The 12,585-nt window shown below is 36.6% G+C and overlaps 2 protein-coding genes across 7 annotated transcripts in view; one reads left to right on the top strand and one right to left on the bottom strand.

The window, feature by feature from the left end:
* The window catches only part of LOC139974254 (alpha-2Db adrenergic receptor-like), a 78,200-nt gene that overhangs the window by 4,233 nt on the left and 61,382 nt on the right, over nt 1–12,585 (top strand). The window lies entirely within an intron of this gene.
* LOC139974284 (uncharacterized oxidoreductase YjmC-like) overlaps nt 1–12,585 on the bottom strand; it is a 51,041-nt gene that overhangs the window by 26,000 nt on the left and 12,456 nt on the right. For 3 of the 6 annotated variants that reach the window (XM_071981309.1, XM_071981318.1, XM_071981324.1), the window contains exon 10: nt 4,117–12,483. The exons of the other annotated variants lie outside the window; for them this stretch is intronic. In XM_071981309.1, the coding sequence (XP_071837410.1) occupies nt 12,421–12,483 (63 nt within the window). In that variant the 3' untranslated portion in view covers nt 4,117–12,420. Of the gene's footprint in view, nt 1–4,116; nt 12,484–12,585 lie in introns of those variants that run through there. 6 annotated transcript variants of the gene reach the window in all.

The following is a 12,585-nucleotide window of genomic DNA, read 5'->3' as shown; positions in this document are numbered from 1 at the left end:
TTCAGGAATTGTATGTGCAACGTCATTTAGGGTTTGGTTTAGTTAATTCTTTGCTTCTTTGTCCACGGACAGACATGTTATGTATGCAAACGTTATCATGATTATTGTCAAGTATTGAGATGGTTATTCGGGGTCGGAGTTTCAGAATGTTTATGTTAAAGGACACTTCGGTATATTCTTTAACTGTTATAGTTAAAATTCTTTTCAAATTAATCTTTCTTGTGATTATTTTAAGCCACAAGTACCACTTTGTATTTGAGTTGAATAGTTTGCACAAGAATGCGACGTCAAAGGAGGAGCTAATGAATAAACCATTAATGGTGTTGGTAACCTCATTATTGTTTTGCAGAGCCTTGCTGAGATTTAATAGTTAATGGTTAGAGATGTTCGGTTTGCCAGGGCGAAGTTGTCAAATATATTGGGAACAAAATTCAGAATATAAATGAATTACCATGATTAAATAATTAAACTAAAATAATAAATTTGGTAGTAGTTCATCCTAAACAACAATGTGAACATAGATCTTTTGAGACCTTTCTATCTAGTTCAAAGTAGCTACTGCTATACAGGGCTGGCTTTTGTCGTAACATAAAGGTTATTGCGAGAGAGGCTTTGATCAAGTTTTTTAGGAGACAGGTGAAGGGTCCATTTGCCCTAGTACAATCATAGCACATGACCTGTAACTCAGTCAACTTATGTTCAATTCTTGTTCCGTAGTAAAAATTGTTCAAGTGATTTTGTTTCCTTGTGCAAAAGTGCTGAACAAGGTCTTGGTAATCCCTGTTATACTTCACAGTTGAAGTCAAGCAATCAGAGCTTCGGCATGTGACGATGGTAGTTTGAAAAAATGTGAAAATGTCCTCAAAATTTTGACTTCAGTATTGCATTTCTTTTAGAAATTCATCGTATTCATGTTTGAGGAATTAATTTAACTATTTTGCGAATGTTAATTTACTCATAATTCAAAAGTAAGGCGACACAAATACTCTTTTAGTAACATTAATAATGTTGTTATATAATTTATGTTTTGCGTTTTCATAATTTGAATGCATTGCAATCGAGGATAAGGTGATATACCCAATAGTATTAACAGGAAAGTGGTAATTAAACCAGGAAAGAGATTGAATACGTTTGATATAAACCAGGATAGTAGTCACATCAACAAGGAAATGTTGGTTAATTTAACCAGGAATGAGGTGAAATACCCATTGATATAACCAGGATAGTAGTAAAATCTAACCAGTAAATTTAAAATTTAACCAGTTTCAGGTTGTTTTTAAAGTGTACATCTGCGGGCGAAAGAGGGAAGGATGCTGGGCACGAGCTCCATATATTTATTTGAGCTCTCTATTTCCCTCTAAAGTTGCATATTATTGACAAGGTAAAACCTATTCACCATGCGTTGTATGTTTTTCTCATAAATGATAGATTTCCGTGCCAAACTTCCTCTTCGGTGTAACCAATTTTAAGAGAATTTAAAGAAAAATCCATTTATTAGTTACCTATTACACAAAGGTTGATAAAAAAAAACCGGCAATCAATCTAATAAGCGTGACCCGAGTTGTAACTTTTATCTTCGTCTTTCATATTTATTTTCTGATCACTAGAAATAGTGGTTACAGAGTTGGCTTCATATCTACAAAATTCTATCATTCATTTGACAGTGGTAAGTGAAGAAAATCATCGTGTTCTCCAAAGGAAATAATATACTCCTATTTTATTCCACGTTACCCCTTAAGTCCCCATATTCTCGTATTGGAAAGACTGTAGTGTAATGACATGACAAAGATTTTTAAACTGCAGCCCACGAGGAGTAGGGTTCTAATAACAGTTATTTCTTGTGGACTTTTTTTTTTTAAACGGAGATCTCTTTGTTAAATTTTACCAACAGATTACAATGAACCATACTATATATACTGTTTAACTGATGTACCAATAATACACGTGATTATGAAAATAAAACAAATAAACTGAATGACATCTTGTATAAATATTACGTTATATCATACGCATCTGAACGCATTATAACTACCACATCTGTAGTTTTCCAAACATATATCTTGTGGGGCCCCTTTCTATTTCTACTTAATGTTTCTACTTAATGTTACTGAATTACCGTTCAATTCTTATTAGCTTTGTTTTGCAAACGATATTAGCATTCAGTACAGTTAAAGTCATCTAATCCACGCGATTATGCTTCTGTCATGACATGATGAGATATGGATTGTCTCCAACTGGTTTAAAAAACGATCAATTGTCCTCAAATATTAGTTTCTCACAGATCAGTGAGCTCTATATTATCCCCTAAAGTTGCATATTTTTGACAAGATCAAACTTATTCACCGTGCGCTGTATGTTATTTTCATAAAATATAGATTTCCGTGTCAAACTTCCTCCTCGGTGAACCCAATTAAATGGGAATTTAAAAAAAAATCCCCTCTCAGTTACCTTTCTGAAAAGCATGACCGCAGTTGTACTTCTTACATTCGTCTTTCATATTTATTTCCCTCATCAAAATAATTTCCTGATCATTACAAATATTGTTAACACAGCGTCTCCATGTCGACATAATTCCATCATAGAAGCCGGTTGGGTGTAGCCACAGTTAGATTTGTCAGGTATAGAGGCACCACCAGTCCACTATGGTTAAGGTTGTGCAAATTTCATGTTCAAACATGATCTTTTTCAGCTGAAAGGAAAGTTACTGACTTGGTTAAAACGTTTGTTATAACAGAAGTTTAATTAATGCGGATTAGGTGTGGCTTCGAAGTCACGGGTCATGGAACAGTGCGGTGGCTGGGATTTAAGAAAAACAAAGTGGGCTCACCAAGACACGTTAATGTGCCTAGTAATGAGTCATATGAATGGTAGTTGTACGGCGGTCTTGTTTACACGGTAAAGGTTACCTGGTAAAGTACAGGGATTTTTAAATGTTAATTATACCAGATGAGCCATAGAGAATAAATGGTTAAGGAAGTTAAAAACACCGTGAAATTGCATGGAAATATAATAGCTATTATGGTAATCCTATTACTTCATAACTTTGAAGTGCCGATTTTTGTCTCTTATGAAAATTGATAATTACTTTTTTTTGTTTAACCATATTGAAAAAAAAACATTCGAAAACTCGATTTTGTAGTACGGAGTGAATGCATATCGGTTCTGTCGAAACATTTGGAGTTTGTTTACTGGTCTAGCTTCCTCAAACCATAGTCACATTTCCAACTGTGTCTGGAAGTTTTCCCACCCTTTCCATCAGAATCAATCCCCTTCCGCTTCCCTGGTCCTCTTTCAGTACTAACTAGTATGACTTTACATCATTTGTACAAATTAGTTGCTCTTCATTGCAAATACTGTGGTAACACCGTGCTGCATCAGGCACATGGTATACCAAGTTTGTGATAAACTTCAAAAGTGCATTTTTTTATCAATAACACGTGCTCCTTTTAGTTAACGAAAAGTGTTCTTTCGTTATTTAAAGTGCCTTTCTGCTTAGTAAGTAGTAAAAACGGTGCCGATATCTTTAAAATGATTTAATGGGCTATTATCGACGTACAATTGAAGGGTTAACTGCATCATTACAGCATCAGGGGTACAACTGGAGGCTTAAAATCTGCAGTAATTAGAGCAACAGGGGTACAACTGGAGGCTTATAAACTACATCATTACAGCAACCGGGGTACAACTGGAAACTGGAGGCTTACAAAAAGGATCATCACAGCATCAGGGTAACAACTGGAGGCTTAACAACTGCATCATTACAGTATCAGGGGTACAACTGGAGGCTTAAAGAGGCTTATCAACTGCATCATTACAGCATTAGGAATACAACTGTAGGCTTAAAGAGGCTTAATAACTGGATCATCAGGCGTACAACTGGAGGCTTAAAAACTGCATCACTACAGTATCAGGGGTACTAGTGTAGGCTTAAAGAGGCTTAACTAATGCATTATTACAGCATCAGGGATACAACTGAGGGCTTTAATAGGCTTAAAACTGCATCATTACAGTATTAGGAGTACAGCTGGATCTCAAAAATATAAATCAAATTGTAGAATTCCATCACCGTCGGTAAGTAACCAATTGTTCAGTTGCATTAAAAGAAAAACGAATTCATAAGATAAACACTACAATTAATATTTAATACCATCATAACCAAATATAAACTTAAGATATATGAAATGAAAAACTGATAACTTCACCTTAGACATCAAACCTTACATAGTCCCGTAATCGTCCTTCCCCGCCACCAACCTGCTCACCGTCTTCGCAAAATGAACAAAAGTGTTGAACACAGGACATAGTTTAGACAATGTGTATCATGTCACGTTACTCCTGTATGATCTCAGTTACTTTTTTAAGTCCCCATATTCCCGTATTGGAAAGACTTAGTATAGTTATACATGTGACGAAGAGCGTTTCCATACGGCTGTTCTGGCTCACTCAACATGATAGCAAAGACCTGTTCCCAAAAGAAATAATATACTCCTGTATTATCCCACGTTACCCCTTAAGTCCACATATTCCAGTATAGGAAAGACTGTAGTGTAATGACATGACGACAAAGAGCGGTTCTATACGGCTGTTCTGGCTCTCTAAACATGATAACAAAGACCTGTCGATAATATGCCTCAGATTTGAATAATTATACATTGTTTTGACTGTAGCAGGAAATTGAAACAGATTTCATCTCCCTCATTAACCTACTTTAACTAAAACCGAGACAACTGGTGATGCCAAGTTATGCGCTCTTTTTCAAGATAGTTACTCACGAAATAATACACCTCAAATATTGAAAGTGATATATGCTAGTTTTGTCTGAAGAGGAAGTGGAGTTGATCTGCTATATAACGCAGAGAAAATAAGGATAATGTACAAATGCATCAATGCAAGTTTGCAACACAACATGACTCTAGACCAATTCTTTATTTATTATTTTGAAGCATATAACTCACAATTCATGTTCATTTCCTTGATTTCGTTAACACGTTAGCCAAAGATCTTTCTATGTCCTGTGCTATCGGGAGTCCAATTTTAATCTGCATATTACCGTCATGGGTTGTAAATTTATCTTCATTCAAAGAGTCTTAAGGTTTTCGCCAATCGTTTTCATAGTAATGTGCGATCCTTCCTCCTGGCTTGCGGATGTTTTCGCTGACATTCCAGAACTTTCTTCTGCGACGTTATCGGTCATCTCATAAACATCATCATCATTTGGACATGACCCAGATAGTAAGAGGCTTCGGCTAAGATGTATGGCCATCTTTGATGTCTTTTCTGGGGTTCACCTTCGCTGCCTGTTCCACAGTGGTTCCTCTGAGTACTTGTATTGCTTTATTTGCATTTACTAGCCGGTACTGCATACAACCCAAAATCATTAGAATAACCAGAAGAATCACCATTATCGTTGATACGGCCATGACAAAAGGCAATGAAGAAGAATACTTTTCTCCTCCATTATTTGTGTCTGACTTTCCCGTGATATTAGGTTGCCAAGATCTGGTGGTTAACACCTCTTGGTTTGAATCTTTCACAGACACGCTGATATTGATGGAAAGCGAACTATGCGGACTCAACGGTCGACAAATGAAAGTACCCGCCGACGTCAGCCCTTGGACTGTCAGATACTCTGTCTCTGTTTGTCTGAAGTAGTCCCATCCAGAGTTTACAAACACTTTCGATGATTTGCTTGGAGTAAACATCCAGTCATAACGCCGAGTCGGAGGATCAGCACCAATGGTAGGACAGCGAAGTACCAATGTATCCCCTAGCATGGTTTCAGCAGTCAATGTAGCATTAGGATCTAGCCGAGGAGGACACGTGAAATCGTGAGGAGACAACGAAGTAACAGGGAAACCCTGTAATGTAAGGGGTGAGGCACATCTGTATGACCGGTCGAACCTGTCCAACCAGGAGGGCTGGCTACACTGTTCATTACTATTTCGTAAGACAGCACTCCTAAAAGATGAATTGTCATAAGCAAACCACCTTTGTGTACAGTCACAATTAAATGGATTGTTATCCAAATTGATGGACGCTGAAATTCCAGATTCGTTGAGGAATAATTCTTCTTTGTAATCCAAACCTTCAATCAAATTGTAACTAACATCCAACGATAAAGAACTTAATGTCATATCAAGAAGACATCGAAGGCAGATAGTAGAGAACGACAGAATATTATTATTCTTCAAGATAATTGTTGCAGATAATGACTGAAAATTAAATGCGTCCTGATGTATGTAACTTATCTTGTTGTTCCGTAAGTCAAGTTCAAAAATATCAAAGGTCTTATTCAGAGTTACTGCATGAGCTAAAACCTCCGTTATACTGTTGTCACTGGCGTTAAGATGCAAGTAAGTACGTCGTGTTGATTGCCAAGATTTGATTTCCAAAAAGTTGGATGGAAACGAGATTAGTCTATTGAACGACAAATAGATAAGAATATACCTAGAGTCATTCATCGCGTATGTTCCCGACGAAGCGTTTATATGATTGTGTCGTAAGTCGATTTCGAGAAGGCTTGATGGAGACGACACTGGAATATCGTTCCAGTTGACTGTACTGATATTGTTGCCAGAATAATCAACTATGGAATAAGAGGATGACAGTCCACACGAGAGCATCGAAGTCAAACCTAAGTCAGTGCAGTTTAAAGTAGAACCACTACAACTACAAAGATCGGGACAAGGCTCACACTCTTGACATGAAACTGAACTGACAAAGATTAAAATAACGAAAACACCTTTTCGATCCATTTTTGGTTCCCAAATTACAGTAGCGCATAGGGGTTCGATAAAACTAACTTGATTTAGTCACGCTTTAGGTGAAGATGGTTGTTGTAGTCACAAATGTTTAGGAGTGTATTGCTGTACTCTATTTAGGCTAATTTGGTATTATGCAGTGACTTCAACGACGGTATGGTATGGTAGTCACTGACAAAGAGGTTCAGAAACACAACAGTCTTTATAACCAGAGAACGACACCTCTTTGATTCATATCGGTGGGTTTCCACAATGGACACCGAACGCTTGCTTTTCATTTCAAACAATGTAAATAACGTTTACGCTGTGTATTAGGTTAATGAGATTTTAGACTGAACTTTTTCTCATAACTTAAGGAATTATATATACAATCAACGATGCAAGCTTTGCGGGAAGGAACACATTTTGCGTCGGTGTCAGGTTAAGAAACGGGCAAAGTATACAAGGTCTATACCAAAGTGCCCTTTGGCAATAACACTGTCTTGTATCTTCCTTGTGCTGTCGTACCTTGTTAATCATAAATCACAATGGCCAAAACTCATTTTGTGATACTGTTGCAATGTATGTAGTATAAAAAGACATCATTAGTGGTCTGTTGTAATGTATGTTGTATTAGACTATACTCATTATGTGAGACTGATGCAATGTATATAATATTAAACCATGTCCAGTTTGTGGTACTCTTGTAATGTATGCAGTATTAAACCATACCCAGTTTGCGGTACTGTTGTAATGTATGCGGTATTAAACCATATCCAGTTTGTGGTATTGTTGTAATGTATTTACTATTTAGTATTAAACCATACTCAGTTTTCTGGACTGTTGTAATGTATGTAGTCTTCAACAATATTCAGTTTTTGGTACTGTTGTAATGTATGTCATATTAAACCTTACTCAGTTAGGGGTACTGTCGTAATGTATGTAGTATTAAACCATACTCAGTGTGTGGTACTGTTGTAATGCATGTAGTATTACACCATACTCAGTGTGTGGGTGCTGTTGCAATGTATGTAGTATTAAACCATACTCAGTGTGTGGTAATGTTGTAATGTACGTAGTATTAACCCATACTCAGTTTGAGGTAATGTTGTAATGTATGTAATATTAAACCATACTCAGTTTGTGGTACTGTTGTAATGTACGTAGTATTAAACCATACTCAGTTTGTGGTAACATTGTAATGTAAGTCGTATTAAACCATACTGTTTGTGGTACTGTCGTAAATTATGTAGTATTAAACCATACTCAGTGTGTTGTACTGTTGTAATGTACGTAGTATTAACCCATACTCAGTTTGTGGTAATGTTGTAATGTACATAGTATTAAACCATACTCAGTTTTTGGTACTGTTGTAATGTACGTAGTATTAAACTTTATCTTTAGTGGTACTGTTGTAATGTATGTAGTATTAAACCATACTCAGTTTGTGGTACTGTTTTATTGTATGTAGTATTAAACCATACATAGTTTGTACCATACTGTTAATATTTCCAAAATTATTGTAAATAATCAAATTTGGGCTAACCTTAGTTTTCTTAGAACAATGGTGACAAAGTTCTTCACGACTTAGAATTGTGTCGCCCAAAAAATTTGTAATAATCAAACTATCTGACCTAGGGTTTAACTGACTTTTTTAGTTTTGAAGCTTAAAATGCATTCTATTAGACTTTGACTTAATACTGACATAACCATTGACCAAACTTACTGTATTAATCACAAGGGCGGCGGAAGCACTTTTAATCTGGGGGGGGGGGGGGGCACCAACGTCGAAGGGCACTTTGCAGAAATTCGATATTGGACTGATGCAGCCTGATATTTAGTACCCTTGATAACTCTTATTGCATTATCTTATTTGCGTATACACATCACTCCATCAACGCCACCCCCCCCCTCCAGTGGCGGAGCTAGAGGTATTGGTCAGGGGGGCGAGAATGGTCTGTAGGGCGCTTTCGACACTATCTAAGAGTAAAGTACTCCCTAGATCGCCGGAAATGACCCTTTCCGGGCCTTGCTAATTTGCAGATAATGTGACAAATGTCAATAGGTAGATGAGAGCGAAATAAAAAAGTCAATAATCGCGAATAAGAGAAAAGTGGTAAAAAGCTGAAAAGGGCGCCAGCAGTCCATTTGAGACCGTCAGGGGGGGGCATCCGCCCCTGACTGTATGGACGCTCCGCCACTGCCCCCCCCCCTCAAGGAAACAATGCATACTAGCACTGCAATATCTAATGTGCAAATTGGGAAACAAGGAACAAGTTTTCTTTCGAGACGAAATGAGGTGAAATCATTATAAAGTCCAAGTCCCTGCACACGCGATCGATACATGCATGAAAGCAAATGAAATATGTCAAAAAACGAAAGGATGGGGTAGGTTATGGGATATTAAAACTCATTATTCATAGTTGGCTATAAATGGCTTCTGCTTATTACAAAGTCACAAGGTTATATAGCAGTACATTTTTGGAAATGAATTAGGATTTTTGTGGCGAATTGAATATGCATAATGGCACTCACCAGAATGTTAGAAGCCTTAATTGTTGTAGTAAACATAGGCATAGGAGCCGGGGAGGGGGGGGTGCAGCCCCCCAACCAATAATCTTTTGAAAATTAGGGCAATATGCTAAGAATTTTTCGGGCACCTACTGAAAGAAAAATAATTTGCTATGTGTTTTTCAATGGTTAAACTGATATTATTATCATCATTATTATTGTAACGACTTTCCCAATAATTATACCCAATATGTAAGGGTAATAACACGGCAAATGATTGTATGTTATTGGCATGCGATGTAATAGTCGATGCATGCCTATATGATATGCATATTAACATGTTGAGCGCGCGCGCAGCGCGCGACAAATTTTGGGAATATTTTCGGCCAAGTCGTTACAGCCCCTCAAATCAAATTGGGCTCCTATGGTAGTAAACATTTAAAACTTCCCGAAATATATCATTCGACGTGGCTTTAGCTTTGTAAACTCTTTTTTTATGTAGAAAATTTTTATGTAGAAAAAGGGCACATTTTTAACCTGAGGAAAAGTGGGGGGGCACGTGCCCCCTGTGCCCCCCGGTTCCGCCGCCCTTGATTTAATCACATGATCAAACTTAGCATTATCCAATCCCTTAGCGTACTTAATAGCTCACAGGTGAGGAACTTTATTCCTTGCTAACGATTGTTTTGACTAAACAAGTTGTGTAAATCAGATAATATAAGCTATTTGCTAACTTAATCAAAGCAATATATAGGGAAAACCCTCCCTGTGGTTACTTGCTTATTAATACATTACAATTGCAGCAAAAGAGGAGTTTGCAAGCTAATGACAGAGTCAGTGCTTATATGATTTGGTGGAAGGGAATCATAAATAGGGATGCACCGGATATCCGGTTCGGCCGGACTATCCGGCCGGATAGTGAGCAATTATCCGGTTCCGACCGGATATTTCTCAAAATCCGGCTGGATCTTTTTCAAAATCTGGCCTGAATTATTCCTTAAAAAGGTGTTGGTATTAATTTAAATCAATGTAAAGGTGTAAACTATTTCCAAAAATTAATAAAAACATTCAAAGTAAGGAAAAATTAGGTTTAACATGTTTAATTTATTTTTCTCAATCATCTGACCCACTGTTTCTAAGGATCAACCAAAATAATACAACTATCATACTTCTACTTCATATTAATGATTTTCTTTTGAATAATGAAAAAATCCGGTTCCAGCCGGATTTTATCCGGCCGGATTTCATGTACTCTCCGGCAAAATCCGGTTCTGGCCGGAACCAAAAATTTGGATCCGGTGCATCCCTAATCATATGACATAATACCACACTGATGAAAGAAAGAGAGAGGGACATTGTTTGTTGTTGGTAATTTATTTTCATGCTCACTCTAACAACAGAGAGCTAAACTTCCATTTGTAATAGTTAACTTGATGAGACCAATTTGATGTTTTGACATTTGGACCTATGCTGACCCCATGCAAATGACCTTTGACATCCACTGAAATGATGGGTTCTTGTACTCAATACAAGACATGTGCCTAATATGAGCTATGTGATGTAATCTATCTTGGGATATCGTGTTTACAACGTTTGTGTATATAGGGCTTTACACAGTGTGACTTTTCATGACCTCAAATGACCTTTGACCTCCACTAAACAATCACGAGCTTATACTCATCATAGGGCAGCCACATGCAAAATGTGAGAGCCAATACAGTTTCCTATCTGGAGATATCGTGTTTACAGGGATTTCAAGTTTTGACCCCTGGTGACCTTAATGATCTCAGACTTACACCAAATTGTGTAAAACCTTTACACTATATAAGGCTATCCTACATACCATGCATATTTGAGCTCCTTCGATTTGAGGTTCTGGATTTCTGGAGTTCAGTATTTTTCGAGATTTTCACATTTTGCGCTCTGCTGACCCCACATGACCATTGACCTTCACCCAAAGCAATAGGGTGTTTGTACAAATTGTGAAGAAAGCACACGTCAAATATGAGAACTGCAGATGTTATCAACCTTCATATAGTGTTTACAAGCAACGGCATAACAGACACACACGACAACTTGACTGCATTGGATACTTCCCTGCCTATGGCAAGTAACCGAACAAAGAGTTGAAGAAGCTTTTTAAATACTAATATAAAAGTTTGGCAAAGTTTTCTTTATCAAATAAAGCAAACACTGACTCTTTATTTGACTCTATAATAGCTAATGCTGCAATACTTACAAAACGGAATTCACACTAAATGCACAATGTTGCAAGAGGTTCAAACATTTGTAGAATACTGAAGTTCATGGAATATTAATATAGTCACAACGCATGATACAGCTTCACTGCTTGCAGTTTTCTTCTTTAGGACCAAAGAAAATAGTGTATTAAGGTAAAGGCACATAATATCGTCAAACCAAGTATTCCACAAACTTAATAGTACTGGTTTAAGAAGTGACGGCAATGAGCTTACATATCTTAACTATTGTTTCTCTTAGAGCCGTGACAAAGTGTATAATTTAGGTTATGGGTATTGGCAGAAGATAATGTACTTATAAACACAAACATCTGCATATGAAAAGTGTAAATTGATGATGACTTTTCACTAACAGTATTAAATATGGTTTGGTTTTCAGAATTCCTAAATAACATCCCGATACATCTTAGTCTGATGTGATACGACTGATATTCTGATATATTTCTGTCTAAATAACTGTTAGGTTTAAAAATGATTGATGATAAAAGGATAGATTGCTACATTTGTAGAATTTGGTTCAGAAAATCACTTTGAGGCTGATGATAATCACGTAGTAGGTAGAAATGATGACCTGTTAAGTCCCCCCTTCTTACAATCAATGAGACCATTATCACACATTTGCAATAAATAACTACAACAGATCAAACTATACGATGCTATTTCTGAATTATAAAATGGTAATTTGTTTGCATAATTTAAGTTAAAAATGGTTTACTGGTACAAAAGGTTATTAAGATAATAATACTGCTATATCAAGGCATAATATATATGTATGTATATATATATATATATATATATATATATATATATATACATATATATATATATATATATATATATATATATATATTGAGATCATTTATTTGAGGTTCACATAATTAATCTTAAACTATAACTGGTTTGGCGTGTGGTCAAGGCAACCAAGGTCCTACCACCTTCAAAGGTTCCACACCAAGGTTGGCTGCAAGCTCATTCTACATGAAATAATAGAAATATGAGCACAGCTATTACCACAGAGAAGTGTAGGAAAACTTGATTTCCGATCAAAAAAAAAACGAAATCATAACACTGTCGAA

This window comes from Apostichopus japonicus, chromosome 2 (assembly GCF_037975245.1).
Source record: "Apostichopus japonicus isolate 1M-3 chromosome 2, ASM3797524v1, whole genome shotgun sequence".
NCBI classification, from domain to species: Eukaryota; Metazoa; Echinodermata; class Holothuroidea; order Aspidochirotida; family Stichopodidae; genus Apostichopus; species Apostichopus japonicus.
The sequence above is the reverse complement of the archived record's forward strand: the minus strand, read 5'-3'. Positions and strand labels throughout refer to the sequence as shown.